Source organism: Nicotiana sylvestris, chromosome 7, assembly GCF_000393655.2.
Source record: "Nicotiana sylvestris chromosome 7, ASM39365v2, whole genome shotgun sequence".
NCBI classification, from domain to species: domain Eukaryota; kingdom Viridiplantae; phylum Streptophyta; class Magnoliopsida; order Solanales; family Solanaceae; genus Nicotiana; species Nicotiana sylvestris.
In genome coordinates this window covers 461,631-475,589 of record NC_091063.1, presented here as the reverse complement: position 1 = coordinate 475,589, position 13,959 = coordinate 461,631, and the positions used below count along the sequence as shown (strand labels likewise).

The 13,959-nt window shown below is 36.6% G+C and overlaps 1 protein-coding gene across 4 annotated transcripts; it reads right to left on the bottom strand.

The window, feature by feature from the left end:
• Window positions 1-201: 201 nt before the first annotated feature.
• On the bottom strand, window positions 202-10,591 carry LOC104235790 (protein BREAST CANCER SUSCEPTIBILITY 2 homolog B-like). 4 transcript variants are annotated; one of them, XR_713269.2, is made up of 21 exons: window positions 10,378-10,591; window positions 10,140-10,295; window positions 8,595-9,698; window positions 8,398-8,522; window positions 8,157-8,311; window positions 7,117-7,239; window positions 6,842-7,039; window positions 6,683-6,764; window positions 6,541-6,591; window positions 6,375-6,450; window positions 6,152-6,263; window positions 6,017-6,088; window positions 2,970-3,168; window positions 2,723-2,905; window positions 2,444-2,586; window positions 2,316-2,387; window positions 2,011-2,221; window positions 1,407-1,574; window positions 1,251-1,330; window positions 1,011-1,143; window positions 202-617 (listed from the first exon to the last, which is right to left on the bottom strand). XR_713269.2 is itself a non-coding variant. In XM_009789611.2 (20 exons), the coding sequence occupies exons 1-19, from the start codon at window positions 10,517-10,519 to the stop codon at window positions 1,280-1,282; spliced, it is 3,423 nt and encodes a 1,140-aa protein (XP_009787913.1). In that variant the 5' UTR covers window positions 10,520-10,591; the 3' UTR covers window positions 202-617; window positions 1,251-1,279. The 4 variants fall into 4 exon arrangements, 1 of the variants encoding a protein (XP_009787913.1); XR_713271.2 differs by having other exon boundaries at window positions 2,316-2,378; XR_713272.2 differs by having other exon boundaries at window positions 8,398-8,507.
• Window positions 10,592-13,959: the final 3,368 nt, after the last annotated feature.

Below are 13,959 nucleotides of genomic sequence, written 5' to 3'. Positions count from 1 at the left end.
TGAATGAACGCAAACATATGCTGCTTTTAAGCACTGTCTTTCAAATAAGAAAGAGGAGTTGAATCTAAATCCGTTATCTTTCTATTAATTGTCTTTGTAATATTACCGTGACTGTTACAATCGCGAGAAGCACAACCAAATTACTAATTTAAGGTAAACCATGACTTGAACTATTACCATTTTAGATTAATTGATCTACAGTTACATGTACTACTCCCATTCACCCAAAGATATCTAATGACTTGTTTACCAATATTAACCCAAATCATGATTAACTCATTAACCTAGGTTTCAGACATGCTCTCCAGGGTTACAATTCCTTTAGCCTATTTACCCAAAAAGAGCGAACTCTATGTTAAACCAAGCTTTCTCCCTAAATAAAGACGTAGAGATTAAATCTTCATGATGGGAAATGTAATCACATAAACACATAATGCGAGACGGAAAAGTTGATGCTAAGATGACGGAAACTAAAACCAACAAAAGTAGCTGCTAATGGTTGAAGCCAACTTAATTAAAACAAAAGGCAGTTTGTTTTGTTAACAGCAACTCCTGGACTTCCATTCAACCACAGCAAAAGCCTAATATTGGCAGGATCATTTTGCCTTGTAGTGACCCTACAAGATGCGTAAGAACAAAAAGAAGATAAAGATTAGTACTTTTGTGCATCGTAGATGACAAGATTTAACAAAAAAGTTGGAAATAATAGGGACATCCATTGACAAGAGTAGCATATTAGGGCAACGAATAAAAGTGAATAATCAAATAAAATGCACTATTCAAAGTTGCGCCAATGTCTTGTATTTGAATTGTCCTTAAATTATCTGTTGACGTACCGACTGATATATCCGCAGTGCATCAAGTTGCAAAAGACTAGATATATATAAATAGATCTCACTATATATGGCAGCCCTTAAAATTAAGAAAGAGCCAAAGGATAATTTACACAGCCAAAGGATATATATGGCAGCCCTTAAAATTAAGAAAGCTTTTGCTGTTACAGGGCTTACACAGCTCTTTCTTAATTAAGTTGCAGCCCTTAAATGTGGACATCTCAATCTCTTCTTTAGCTGCAGAGGAGTCCCAAGAAATGATAATGCTGGGGAAAAGACCTCACAGCATCATTTTAACTAGGATACATGCCTGCAGTAATACGCGCACATCAAGTCCTACTATGGTATTAAATTCAGCATACACTCCAGTCTAAAGGAAAAAGAAGAAAGAAAAGAAATAAGAACTAATTAAGTTACCTCGGGAAATTATTTACCAAACATCAAGTTCAGCGGCAGCTAATTATAGATAGAACTTTCCCCCTAAGCTTTTCAAGTCTCTGCACAATGGAAGAATAGAAGTTTGGAAAAATGAAGCTAATATATAATATCATGACCAAACGCCAGGACACATACCGAACCAGATATCTTTGCCCATCTTTCAGCAGAAGCGCTGGCTTCTTTCAGATGAGAACAATGTGAATGATCAAAATTTAAATAATAGGTCGAATTTTCTGTTGCTTCAGCTACCCAGAGGTTATTAACATTATCTCTTGCTCTCTTGATGAGATTGCAAAAGGAAACCTGCAAAAACTTCATTGTTTCAGCTGTGGATACTGGATACAAATTAGAGACACACCATAGACTTCAACATTTGAGTTTTACTCTATAGAATAACCCTTTAAATTCATTAGTCAGGAATACTGTGTAGTGCATCAATCACATAATGTTCTGCATGGATACATGCAAAGACCATAAGAGAAAAGTTGCCTGCTTATAAAGGTTGTAGTAGTAAAAACACGGGCCCAGCTGCCATTAAGCAACAGAACCGTTAGAGTTGGAAGTTGATGGTATACCACCATATCCTGTATAAAAGAGGATTTTCTGAATGTTTTTATCTAATTGTCATTAGACGAAAAGGATGATAAATATGCAATAAGTTGCTTCCAGAAAAGCAGAGGTTCAGTACTGGTGGCTATGAGGAAAATCATGTACCGCAAGTAGTTTATTCCTTACTCACCACAGACCCTACAAGGTTAGGGTTTATTGGTGCAAATGAATCAGTTTCTATGCATGGTGAGGTGAAGCTAGTGGCCATCAAGGTTTCTGATTCATCATTGGAATCCAACGTAGATGTGGATCCATCAGCTACAAATACCCACTGCTTACTTTGATGAGTTTCTGTATACAGCTGCCCCACAAAAACAATCACTGCAGCGATATCAAACTCCCTGAATGAACCCAAGAAACACAATAAGTGAATAAAGAAGTTTCTCGCTTCAGGAGCACAAGTGTTGATTCCAAGATTTTACCACCAGAACCAACCTGGACATAGGAATTTCACCCAATTTACTCAATGGAACTGATCGTCGAGGACAAAAAAAGGGCCTGCAGGAACTGGTATCAGATATATAAGTTTGTGCAGTAAAAGCATGAAAACAGCATATACTTACTCAAAACCCTCAATTGCCATAGGAGACAAAGGCCGCCATTTGGCTGTGGACCCTTTTGCTTGCAAATAAAGGGTGCTCAAGTCTGAGCTTATCGGTGTAAGCCCTGTAACAGCAAAAGCTTGACCCTCTGCAAGCTCGGATTGCTATAAAACAATCAGTTAGAGATGGAAGTAGTACAGAATTGAGAAATATATTAGCAAAAATGAGGGGATATAAGATTAAAGAAAAAAATTCAGAGCAAAATCAGATAGCCAAGAGGATATTAAAGCACATCACTACCTGTTTCTCAGTTGGATTCCAAATTGTAATTAAGCCTTCCTGTGGGCAACACTTCGATGGAGTACTTTTGCTAGTCAATCCAACAACTCTAACTCGCATAAAAGGAGTGACGTCTCTTTCAGCAAGTCCAGCAGCTTGCAAAGCTTTTTCAAGAGATTTCTGCAGGTCAGACTGCCTTGATGCCTGAAAATGACGAAAAGGAATCATGACTAACCTCCTATAGTAAAGCAAGTATAAAAGAACATACCTCCAACATTGCTTGATAGGATGCAAATGCATTCAACTGCTCTTTAGACATCTCTGCCATCAGAAGTTCTGGTTCTGCAGCTCTCTCTAGTATCTTCAAAATTCTTGCCCCTTCTTCACTTTCATGGTCACTTCCAATGTACGCATCTCTCTTTGCCCTTTGAGATTCTGAGGTTATTCCCTCCACAACTCTACAGCGTCTAGATTGACAATTCACAAATATATGTCTTATCAATAAATATCACAGATATTCATAGATAAAACACATCAAGTAGTATTTAAAGAGCATTGCATGAAAGTGGGACTTGTATTGGAAAATACAACAAATCCAAGAGATAGGCATGATAGAAAGGATCTCCATCCTAGAATGTCAGATTCTTAATATTAAAGAGGAAAAAAACTGACAGCGAAAACAATGACATAGCAAGCAGAACCTTTTGGCTTCTTTAATGAAAAACTCACAAGCTTGATTGTGTTACAGAAACTTATTAAGCTTTATGAAGACATTTTTCCATCATAATTTGCAAAATCAGCTCAAGCGCTTGCCCTATGTTTCAGAAGAAAAGGCTAGCACCAGCTTCTCGTAACTAGAGCTGGATCAAGCTTTTTGGTATGGAGCAAACTTTACATTTGTACTTTTGTTTACTGTCACTTCTCGTCATTCTTTATTTTCAACCCACCAGACTAATAATTCAAACCAAACCCAGCTGCTCAATCCACCATTCACAACCACCAGTCAGTTCCACCTAGCCATCAAACAAGCCGTATACATACAACCAAATATATTTATGTGTTATGCATAAATCACTTAAAGAAACATCTTCATTCCCCATAGATTGGATTTAGCAGATGATTTGACTGCATTTCAACACATTGATACTGGTTTGCTAGAGGATGTCAATAAATTTGATGAGGGAAGACAATTGACCGCTGTTAAAATTGAAGGCTTACTAAAGCAACTTTAACTGGAGAGTTGTATGATAGGTCTCATTCAAGAATACCTAAGCTTAACCCCCGTGCACATAGGGGAGGGAGTGAACATTTAGCCACATTGAGTTGTCCAATCCTTTCATATGTCCACTCTTCCTTGCATTTATTTAACAACTATTCTCCGCTGCCTGTTCTATTATTCTCTAATAGCACAAAAAATTTAGTGATTTATTTGATGTTATTCTTTCAGCCCAGTGCAAGTTATTTTCTTTGATCTTTTGCCTAATAAAAAAAGAGATACTATCCGCATTGTCCATTAAACTCATTTTCATGCCTCATTCCAGTATTCAACTATGACCAGAATGGCTGAAACACTCGAATCTTAAAGCAAAGGTCAAATGTTTTGAGTAGTAAGAGCCCATTTGGATATACAAAAAATTTCCTTTTTTCAATTTTTCTTTGAAAACAATGTTTGGTTATCCCATTCTTACCAATTTTTCCTTTTTCACTTGAAAATCCATTTTCAAATTTGAAAAAACTGATTCTCACCAGTTTTTCAATTGAAAATGGGAATTTGCTAATTCTTAGTTTTACAAATTTACCCTATATTTTTAAAATTTATAAAATGGCCCCATCAATTTTTCATCTTTGGCAAATACATCTTTGGCGACTGATGGTGGAACATCAGTCCTAGTTGATACTTGAACTGCCTACTGGAAAATGTGATTGATTTTACATCTTCTGTGTATTGCAGTAAAGCAGAATATGGTAACAGTTAAACAATAGCATTTTGATTGTTTATTTCAAGTAGGATAATCAAATGGGGTGGTTTTGATATTTTTTACAAGTTGTGGAGTATAAATCATGTTTCATGGTTTTGAAAAAAAAGACATCCAAATATGTTGCAAAAATTATAACCAAACACAACTTCATCTTCAATTCAAATTTTAGTGAAATCCCAAATTTGAAAAAAAAAATTAGAATTCATGTCCAAACGCCTGCTAAATATATCCAAGCGAAGATTTTTAGGTGTTATCATGCAATTTGCGCTGTTGTAGTTACCAAAATTATAGTCAAATTAGTTGACACATACCATTACTCAACCTCATTGACGTTTTCCATTTAAAAACTAATCTGCTATCCAATTCTTGATACAACAACAACAACAATGACCCAGTGAAATCCCACTAGTGGGGTCTGGGGAGGGTAGTGTGTACGCAGACCTTACCCCTACCCCGAAGGAGTAGAGAGGCTGTTTCCGAAAGACCCTTGACTCAAGAAGACAAAAAGACAAAAGGAGACAATATCAGTAACACCACAGAAATAATATGATAGCTATCCAATTCTTGATAGCTATTGCTAATATAATATATTGATACAGTGTGTGATCCATCGAGCATTTGATGAAAATCACACATAATAGTAGCACGAAGTAAGGATCACTTTACAGATAAACCAACTGTGACACTTTTATATATGTTGCACCCACAAATTCATATTTATTGAATAAACCAAATATGGACTTAAGAGTGATCAATAAGATTATTGCCATGAATGTCACTAAAGTAGCATCAGACAACAGTGGCCTACAATGAAGGAGTTGAGGCACAATTCTTGATGTATCACGGGTTTCAGATGAGGAAAAACCAAGAAGCTAATACTGCAAATTGCAAGAAATTGGCAGGAAGATACAAAGGTCAGAACGCCAGTTTATTACAAGAAGATATTCGAGTAAGCCTGTGATAGCAGCAAATGGTCACAGGATGAAATGCATTTTGTGGACATATTGGATGTTTATAAACGATGCAATTCAAATCGACCGTCTGAAGGGATAAAGATGGAAGTGGGAAGCGCATAGCTATTAAATTGTTCAAAAGCTAGCAGTATTTACTTGATGCAAGGAAGAGAGCCAAACTCATTTCAATTCTCATCCAGAGGCAAGGATCAGCTGTATCAGTTGAGTTTTTTTTCCCCCTTTAAGTGATAGTTTTTAAAGAAAGAGTGGTTCATTTCTTCCAGTTAAAAAACAAAAATTTATGCAATTCTAAAAATGAACTCATAATGTAGATATCAAGTGAAGGATGGAGAGAAATCTTTTAGCAAGTTTGCAAGTATCACCTTTGATTAAAAGACTGCATCTCTTTAGCTTCCATCCTTTCAGATCTTACAACGAAACCCCCATTACTTAACCTGGATGTGATAGATTTTCATCAGACTCAAAACCATTTTTCTTCCGTAACAAATTTCAATTACCTTTCCCTGTAGAGAACAGGATATATCCTTGAAATTCCGACCAATGTAAGTGGAACAGAACCTCCACCATCCTTGATTGACAAAAATGATAATGGAATGGCACCACCTTTACCTAACAACATTTACATGAAGCAAGACGGGCCAAAAGGGGAAAGAGAATACTTTAGTGGCATTGTCAGGATATAAATGCAGGTCATAAGTTCTTGGTATTACTAATGCTTACATAACCCCAAACGAGATGCCCAATGAGCTCTATATGTCCCATTTATATGCAGTAGCAAACTAGTCATTCCTGACGCCTGAAATTAGTGTAGACCTTTAGTAATGACAATAGAAACTTGAAAAGCCCATGAAAGTACCAATACTTAGAAGCTGCTAAAGGCAACAACCTCAAGAGGTGAAACAGGACCTGTCCAGCCACAGAATCGAGCTCCCCAGATCTTTAGATGACAAGATAAGCTGTAAGCAAAATGAAATTCTGATAGTCTCTTACACAAAGGATAGACTACAGCCATTAATTTAATGTGGTACCCTAAGCTTTTGGCCAACAAACAGCTTTCCAGCAGCCAACTTCTTGGATAATAGTATATCTAAGACAGCAGTAATTGAATACCTGTGAAACAAACAAGTTCTGCATGATTCCTGAAATCCAACTTATAATATGGTGATAGATATTAATATTTTTCTTACCACCCATCTGTCAGTTCAATTTTTGCACAAGCTCCATTTTCGGTCGTGTTAGACAAAGAAAATTGAGATCCAACTGGGGAGTTGCAAATTGAATAGACCTTGGAAACGCAGAGCACCATCATAGAAGAAGGCGGGGCGTCTCCTTCTAGAATTCTCTTAATTGCAGATCGATGACCATAATTTACTTCTCTTTCATATCTGTCCAAAGGATGAATTGATATTTTTATTGTACCTCTGAAATCCAAGAGAAAGTGCAAAACTGACTCAATTTATACCTGTACTTTAATTCTTCAAGTACATTGCAGATTGTCAAAAGCTTCCCAGAAAACTTGGTACTATAACACCTCTCATAAGATGCAAGTTTCCAAACAATCCACTTATAGTGATTTGCAACCCACCTATTGGAATGATGAAGAATGTGTAAGAAGGTCACATTGAAGAACAATTTAAAAGGCAGACGAATTTTGATAGACATACAACAATATTAAGCGATAGAATTGTCTATGAGGAGCACCATTAGTCAGATACAAAATCTCATTAATCAGGAGAATTGAGAAGTGTGCCACTGTATTTGGGAAGCTAACCATGTAGCAGATGCTCTAGCTAAATGGAGTACAGAAAAAGATGATTTGAGCACCTCATCCTTCAACAAGTTACCTGTTGCAGCTAAAGGTCTATATAGGCTGGATTTTGTTCAAATAATATCCTTCAAGCACAAACAGCAAGAAATGCATGCTGGTGAAGTATAAGTGTAGTTTAGCATGGGTACTCTGTATCATAGCTGCATTTTTTGTATATGGATCAAGCTAGAGTAGCTTGTATGTCCTGGAGTATATCAATGCTGTAACTAGCATAGTGGCAGATCTTACTGGAGAGTCTTTTATAACCCCAGTTTGTTTTGCGAGGTAAGGACATAGGGCCCCCCTCTTTTTGATGTAGCCATACAGCGTAATTATAACATAAAAAATAAAAAAAGAATGATGAGAACCCAATAACCAAATACACCCATGACTATAGCTCTAGAGATCAATCCATGGATCTAAGAAAAAGTAGCAGATACAAGTGCCTGTGACTCAACACAGAACTTTATGTGAAAGTTGTAACCAAACCATTTTCGTAGTGTCTGACACAAGCCACCAGACACACAGATGCATAGGTCAATGGGTACTATGACCAGCATAACTCATACTGCTACAAGAGCTAAAAATTTATTGAGTGTAACACTTGAAACTAATTGGTTCCTTCTGATAATTGTAGCTATTCTAACGGCCAACAAGATTTCCAAAATGTTCTGGCAAAGAAGTACAGAAATTACTCTTTAGAGACATATTGCATAGAAGCCCCTGATTGAGACAGCATCTCCCAGAAAGACTTTACTCCAATGCAACCTGAGCAAGATTTATCATTGAACACATGAGTTTCAGCAATATCTGGATTCATCCTTCTCACTTCATCTGGCAGATTCTCTAGCTGGATCTCCACAGAACATAACAAGTATCAGCTGCCAAAAACAAAGTCATCAATTGAGGAAAGAAATTATTCCGGTCCATTCTCACCTTGCTCTGGAATGATGGGGGATCCCCAAGATACTCCTTCATATACAATCGTGCAACGTGGAATGGATATCGAACTGAAACTTTTCCTTTTTGTGAGGATAATTGTGGTGCTGAATTTGAGAATCCTAGTTAAATGATATCAAATTTGTCAAAGAAAGATTTACTCTAAGGAGTCTATCTACAAACTTCAAATTTACCATTAGAAGCACCGGAATCGTTTCTTTTGAGAGGGGTGACAATTTTGGCAATTCGAGGCTTCTTGAATGGAGAAACAAAACTTCCCCTTCCAGGTTTCCTCTTCTGACCAAAGTTTTGGTTTCTATCTGCAGATCCAGCTCCAATGTTATTTGAGATATCCACCAAAGGCCCCCTAGAAGGCCTTTGTAGCAATTTAGGTTTTGAATGGATGTCATTTTCTCTTAGGCCAACAGCTACTGAGTTCCTGTTGAATGCCTCTCCATGCTGAGGAATACTATGGTCCGGCCTACTCGTGCTTTCTTTTGCCACAGCATCAAACTCCTTCATCAAGTTACTTGCTGGAGCGAGATTCTCTGTTTTAACCGAAGACTTCTTATGGTACAAAGTTGATCCAACTGGGGGTGTAAAAAGGCTTGACGAGCCACTGCCTTTTGCTGCCGATAAGAGGGAAACAGGAGTATCTGAGTTTAATTCTTTAATGGAGGACTGATCAACAGATTTTTGGTCTTTTGGAAAAGAAAACAATTGATCAACCACATCCTTTTCATCTACAAGACACCCCAGCTCTGGATCTCCAAGCAGACTCCTTGCACGTTTCAATGCCTCGGAAGAAACTGATATTGATCTACCACCAGCAGTATGAAACTTTATCGGAGGAGGCTTATCTGAACAATGCAGAAAATCTGGTACTACCTCCTCCGCTGCACAAACTGAGGAGTTAAGTTTAACATCAAACGGAGACAATGAAGCTGCTGAAGCTTTAGTAGACCATGTGTTAGCAATCCCCTCTACTGCCGCGGAAGGAACTGAACTCCGAAACCCAAAGCGCTCGTCTGAAGATCGATTTTTCTTTTCAGAACCTTGAAATGTTGCATTGTCACCATTTTGTTCCAAGTCCAACAATGCCTTGGCCCTATTAAGACCGGCGGAAGATATACTAAGTGCTTTACCAGAGCCTGTCTGGAACATTGAGTTCGACGTGTTAGATTTTTTCTCCAAGCCAGAAGGGAAAAAAGATTCTGGAGCATTAAGTGCTTTCCCTGATCCTTTCTGGAACGCAGCTTCCTGAAAGGCAAAACTGTTCTCTCTTCCAATCCCTTGTCCTGCAAAATAACTTGAATGTATTTGATAATGCATATATCCAGACCACCATAAAAGCAAGAAATGCAAAATATGGACTCATATACTCCACTATCTCCCTACAATTGACAAACTAAAGAAACTCGAGTTACATGTTACAAAACTACAACATTATATTCCACTGAATAATGCAAGACTGAATTTTCTATACATTTTAGGTCAAATTCTGGTTCAGTGTATACTCATTTCTTCTTCTGTTTCTGATCTTACTTTAAAGTCAAATGTCAGAGTACTGAAGCACGTTGTAACATAATTAAATACCAGATTTTCTAAACTTAAATTAAGAATAAGTAATTCCAGCAGCATACTTTTTCAGAAAATCCAAAGAAGAAACTTTACCAAAAGGAAAGGAAAAAAAAGTTCAATATAATAAATTATTTCTCTTGAAGGATGAAATGCGAGACCTGTGTCCGGGACCACATTGTTTTTATCATTAAGGATCGAAAGAGCTCTAGATATCGAAGACTGCTTCACTGCCACAGGCTTCCCGGATCCAGTTCGAAAAACTGGAAAATTCGCCGTGAAACTTGTATCACTACTCCCCGCTAATTTCGAACTTCCTGTATCGATTAATGCAACTTAATGCGCAAGTATTGAAACTTTACGGTTTATATATAGGAAAAAGAACAATGAAGTAGGTACCTTGACGCAAGAGGTCGGCCATGGATTGGAGCTGCTGAGGAGCTGCTAGGGCTAAGCTCGGCTCTATGATTTTAGTCTCTTCATCGGAGATTTTCCATCGGAAATCATTCCCGGCGACGGAGTACAACTGCCACGTCGGCATTTTCCGGCAATTTTGTGTAATGTCAAATCAATCTGTGAAGAGTCGCTTCGGAAATTTTGTTTGTGCCTAGGAGAATAGAGGGAACTTATTTGAAAAAGCGGGAAATTTTGTTTCTATTATAATACCCGCGCCAATCAAAGTACTACGTGTCTCGTGGATAATGGGCTGAACTGAGATGGGCCGAGCCCAATAGGTTACAACTCAAAAAGTTTCATTTGGGCTTTCTGATGAACAGCTTTCAGTTCTTTGCGGACCAGGGCAAGTGCACAGATAGCCGATTTTAGGACCCTTATTTAAGTTATAACCGTAATTTTTAAATTTTTGTGAGCCTACACACTTCATAATTTATTTTTGTCATATGTGGCTAAAGTTTAAAAAAATTGCGTCTCAAATTATCTCAAGCTTGACATATTGCTTTTGCAAACAAATTTCAGACATTTATGTTTATTTAAGACCCAAATTTTGGATGAAGGTCTAGTTTTTTCTATTTTTTTACTAGTTTATTTAGTATAAAGTACTTGTTTTAGTGAATTGTCGATTCCTCGCAAGTTCGTTTCAATTTAGCTTATGGGATTTCAAGAACATCAATTGGGTAGTTTATTAATCTTTACTGCAATTCAAATTTCCTACCATTTCTCTGTTTGATTAAGCATGTGAACATATAATTTCATGACAAGACGAGAAAAATAGTCTTTTGTGGAAATAGGTTGAAAATAGTCACTTAAATATGCTCTAAACAATTTTGACTTTTTAAGTTTATCAAAAATGAGTACTCTCGCCTCATTTTTTTTAAAGATTAAGACGTCTGAATCTGAATACGCATCTCAATATCAAGATGTGAATTAAGATTAAGACATCTGAATCTGAATACACATCTGAATATATTAAGATGTATATTAAGATCTGAATACTAAATAATTAAGACTGTTTGATTTTTAACATCTGAATATATAAAATTTATCTTTATTTGAAAACTAGTAAACATAAAATTCAAATAAAATACTAACTAATCTAATATTCTATCAATAATATATATATTTTTTAAAATATGATAGTTGTTGTTGGTTATGGCTAACAGGTGAATACCGACTAGAGGCGGTGGTTGATGATGGTGGTTCATGTTAGTAGCTAGTAGTGATTGATAGTGGTGGCGATTATGATTGAGGATGGTGGTGATGGGTGGTGATAGTTAATAATGGCGGGTAGTGGTAGTAGTTGTGACTGAGGAAGATGGTGGGTGGGTGGTGGTATGTTATAATGATGGGCAGTGTCAGCTGTGATTATTGATAGTGATGGGGTGGTCAGTTGAGGTGGATGAGTGTTGATTGTGGGTGAGAATGATGGTGGTCGAAGTGGTGGGAATAGTGGGTGGTGATGGTCGATAATGGTGGCGGCTATGATTGAGAATGATGGTGGTGTGGCGGTGGTGGTGGTTGAGTATGGTGGTGGTGGTGGCATGGTGGAAGTTGATAATGGTAGGCGGTGGCGGTGGCGGTGGCGGCAATTAATAATGAATATATGATAGCATCTTAATGAAATTAAGTCTTTGTTATAGATCTTAATCATACAGACCTATTCAGACCTGTTAAGTGATTGTGAAATAAAAAAACAAACATACTTAATGATTAAGATCTGAATAATTAAGATTCATACTTTAAATACAAACGAACTTAATGCCTCATATCTGAATGATTAAGATTGAGACATCCATTAAGTGCAAACAAATTAGGCCTTCAGTCTCCATCAAAAATTTAACAAACTCTATTTGTTAGATTTATCAAAAATTGTGATACAAAAAGAAATCTATCATAGATAATATGAAAATCTTGTCGAATTCTAGAAATTGTAACGCAGAAAAAATTGCAATAGACACCAGAAAACAGGGCAAAATAACAAAAAGTTGTACCGAACTCTAGAAATAGACCAAATGGTAGAGGTTGTAAAATTATGCCTCCAACTATGAATTCTCGCTAAATCTTTTGTTTTTTATGTGCCCTTCAAATCTGAAAAATAAGGTTTCTTAAATATTTAAAAAAGACAAGAAGTGCTCACTTTTGAGAAATTTAAAGGACCAAAAATGCCCAAAGCATATTTAAAGGACTATGTGAATTTGCCTAATTTTTTATATATATATATTGTTTATTTAAATATTAGTATTTGTTTTTCTCTCTTATGAGTTAATATAATCTAGGGTAAATACATAGATAGGCACCGGAACTTGGCAGCACTTTTCAGTGAACACTAAAGTTAACCTATTTCCTATTAGACACCAAAACTCATTTTAAACTGTGTCAATTAAACACATAACAATGACATGGCAAGAAATTATTTGCCACTATCCTTGAGTGCGTGAATGAATAAAAAATAATTTTCTTTTTTTTCTCCCCTTAAAATTTTCAAATTTTCTCTCCCCATTATTGCCACCGTCCTCTCGCCGATAGTCACCACTGCCGATTGCCGCTCGCCGTGGCGATTTTCTTCATTTTCATATTTGTCCATCACCACCATTATCTGTCATTATTTTCAACGAGAAACACCATGAACCTAGTAAGGAGCCCCATTAATCTATTAGATGAAACCTTATCAATCTCATCAATCCTTTCCCACTTCCAGGAAATCTCAAGAGATAGACGCTTTCAAAAACGGATAACTTAACCTTTGCAAAACTAAAGTTAAGATTTCCAACAGTTTACCGGATAACAAAATAAATCTTTGAATAAAAGCGGATAGTCAAGCTTTGTAAAATGTGAAAGTGCGAGGTCAACAAAAAGTGAAATTTTGACGGATAAAGATGTACTAATCTTTAAGATTTTCCAACAAAATTTTCCAGCAAAAGTCCTTTTTTCACTAGCTAGGAGACGAGGAAATGAGCCATGTTGCTATGTTGATCTGTTTGGAATAGCCGAAAAGGGGTCGGCGGGGAAGGTTATGCGAAGAAGACAAAGAAGAGGGAGCAGGGGTGACGTCTGGCGACGGAATTAGAGCCACCGGTGGGTGGGAGACCGTGACAATTTTGGGACGAAGGGGTTTTTTGTTACTTTTTATTCTTTTCTCAAAAGACTTTAAATTGTTTTTTGTGTCAATGCCACATCTTTTTTTTAATTGGACTATTTTGCCATGTCATGCACGTGTAATCCACATTATATATTATTTTGGCTGATTAGTATTTGTATGTTTAATTGGTACAATTTGAAATGAGTTCTAGTGTCTAATATGAAATAAGCTAACTTTAAGTGTCCAAGTGAAAAGTGTTGCCAAGTTCCGAAGCTTGTCTAGGTGTTTAGCCTATAATCTAATTATTTTTAACAAATTTTATGTTTTTTCTCTACTGATCTACCTAATTACTTTTTGTTTATTTTTTAGTCCGTCAGTCTCCTATCATTTATAATTGTTCATTTGTTTAGCATATCTTGAGTTTACAACAAAGTTTCTTAAATCAG

Coding starts and splice junctions, on each gene's coding strand:
- LOC104235790 (XM_009789611.2), bottom strand. CDS start 10,519: ATGCCGACGTGGCAGTTGTACTCCGTCGCCGGGAATGATTTCCGATGG. Junction 6,264..6,374: donor GGCATCTCGTTTGGGGTTAT/GTAAGCATTAGT, acceptor AAATGTTGTTAG/GTAAAGGTGGTGCCATTCCA. Junction 6,089..6,151: donor CCTGTTCTCTACAGGGAAAG/GTAATTGAAATT, acceptor TATCACATCCAG/GTTAAGTAATGGGGGTTTCG.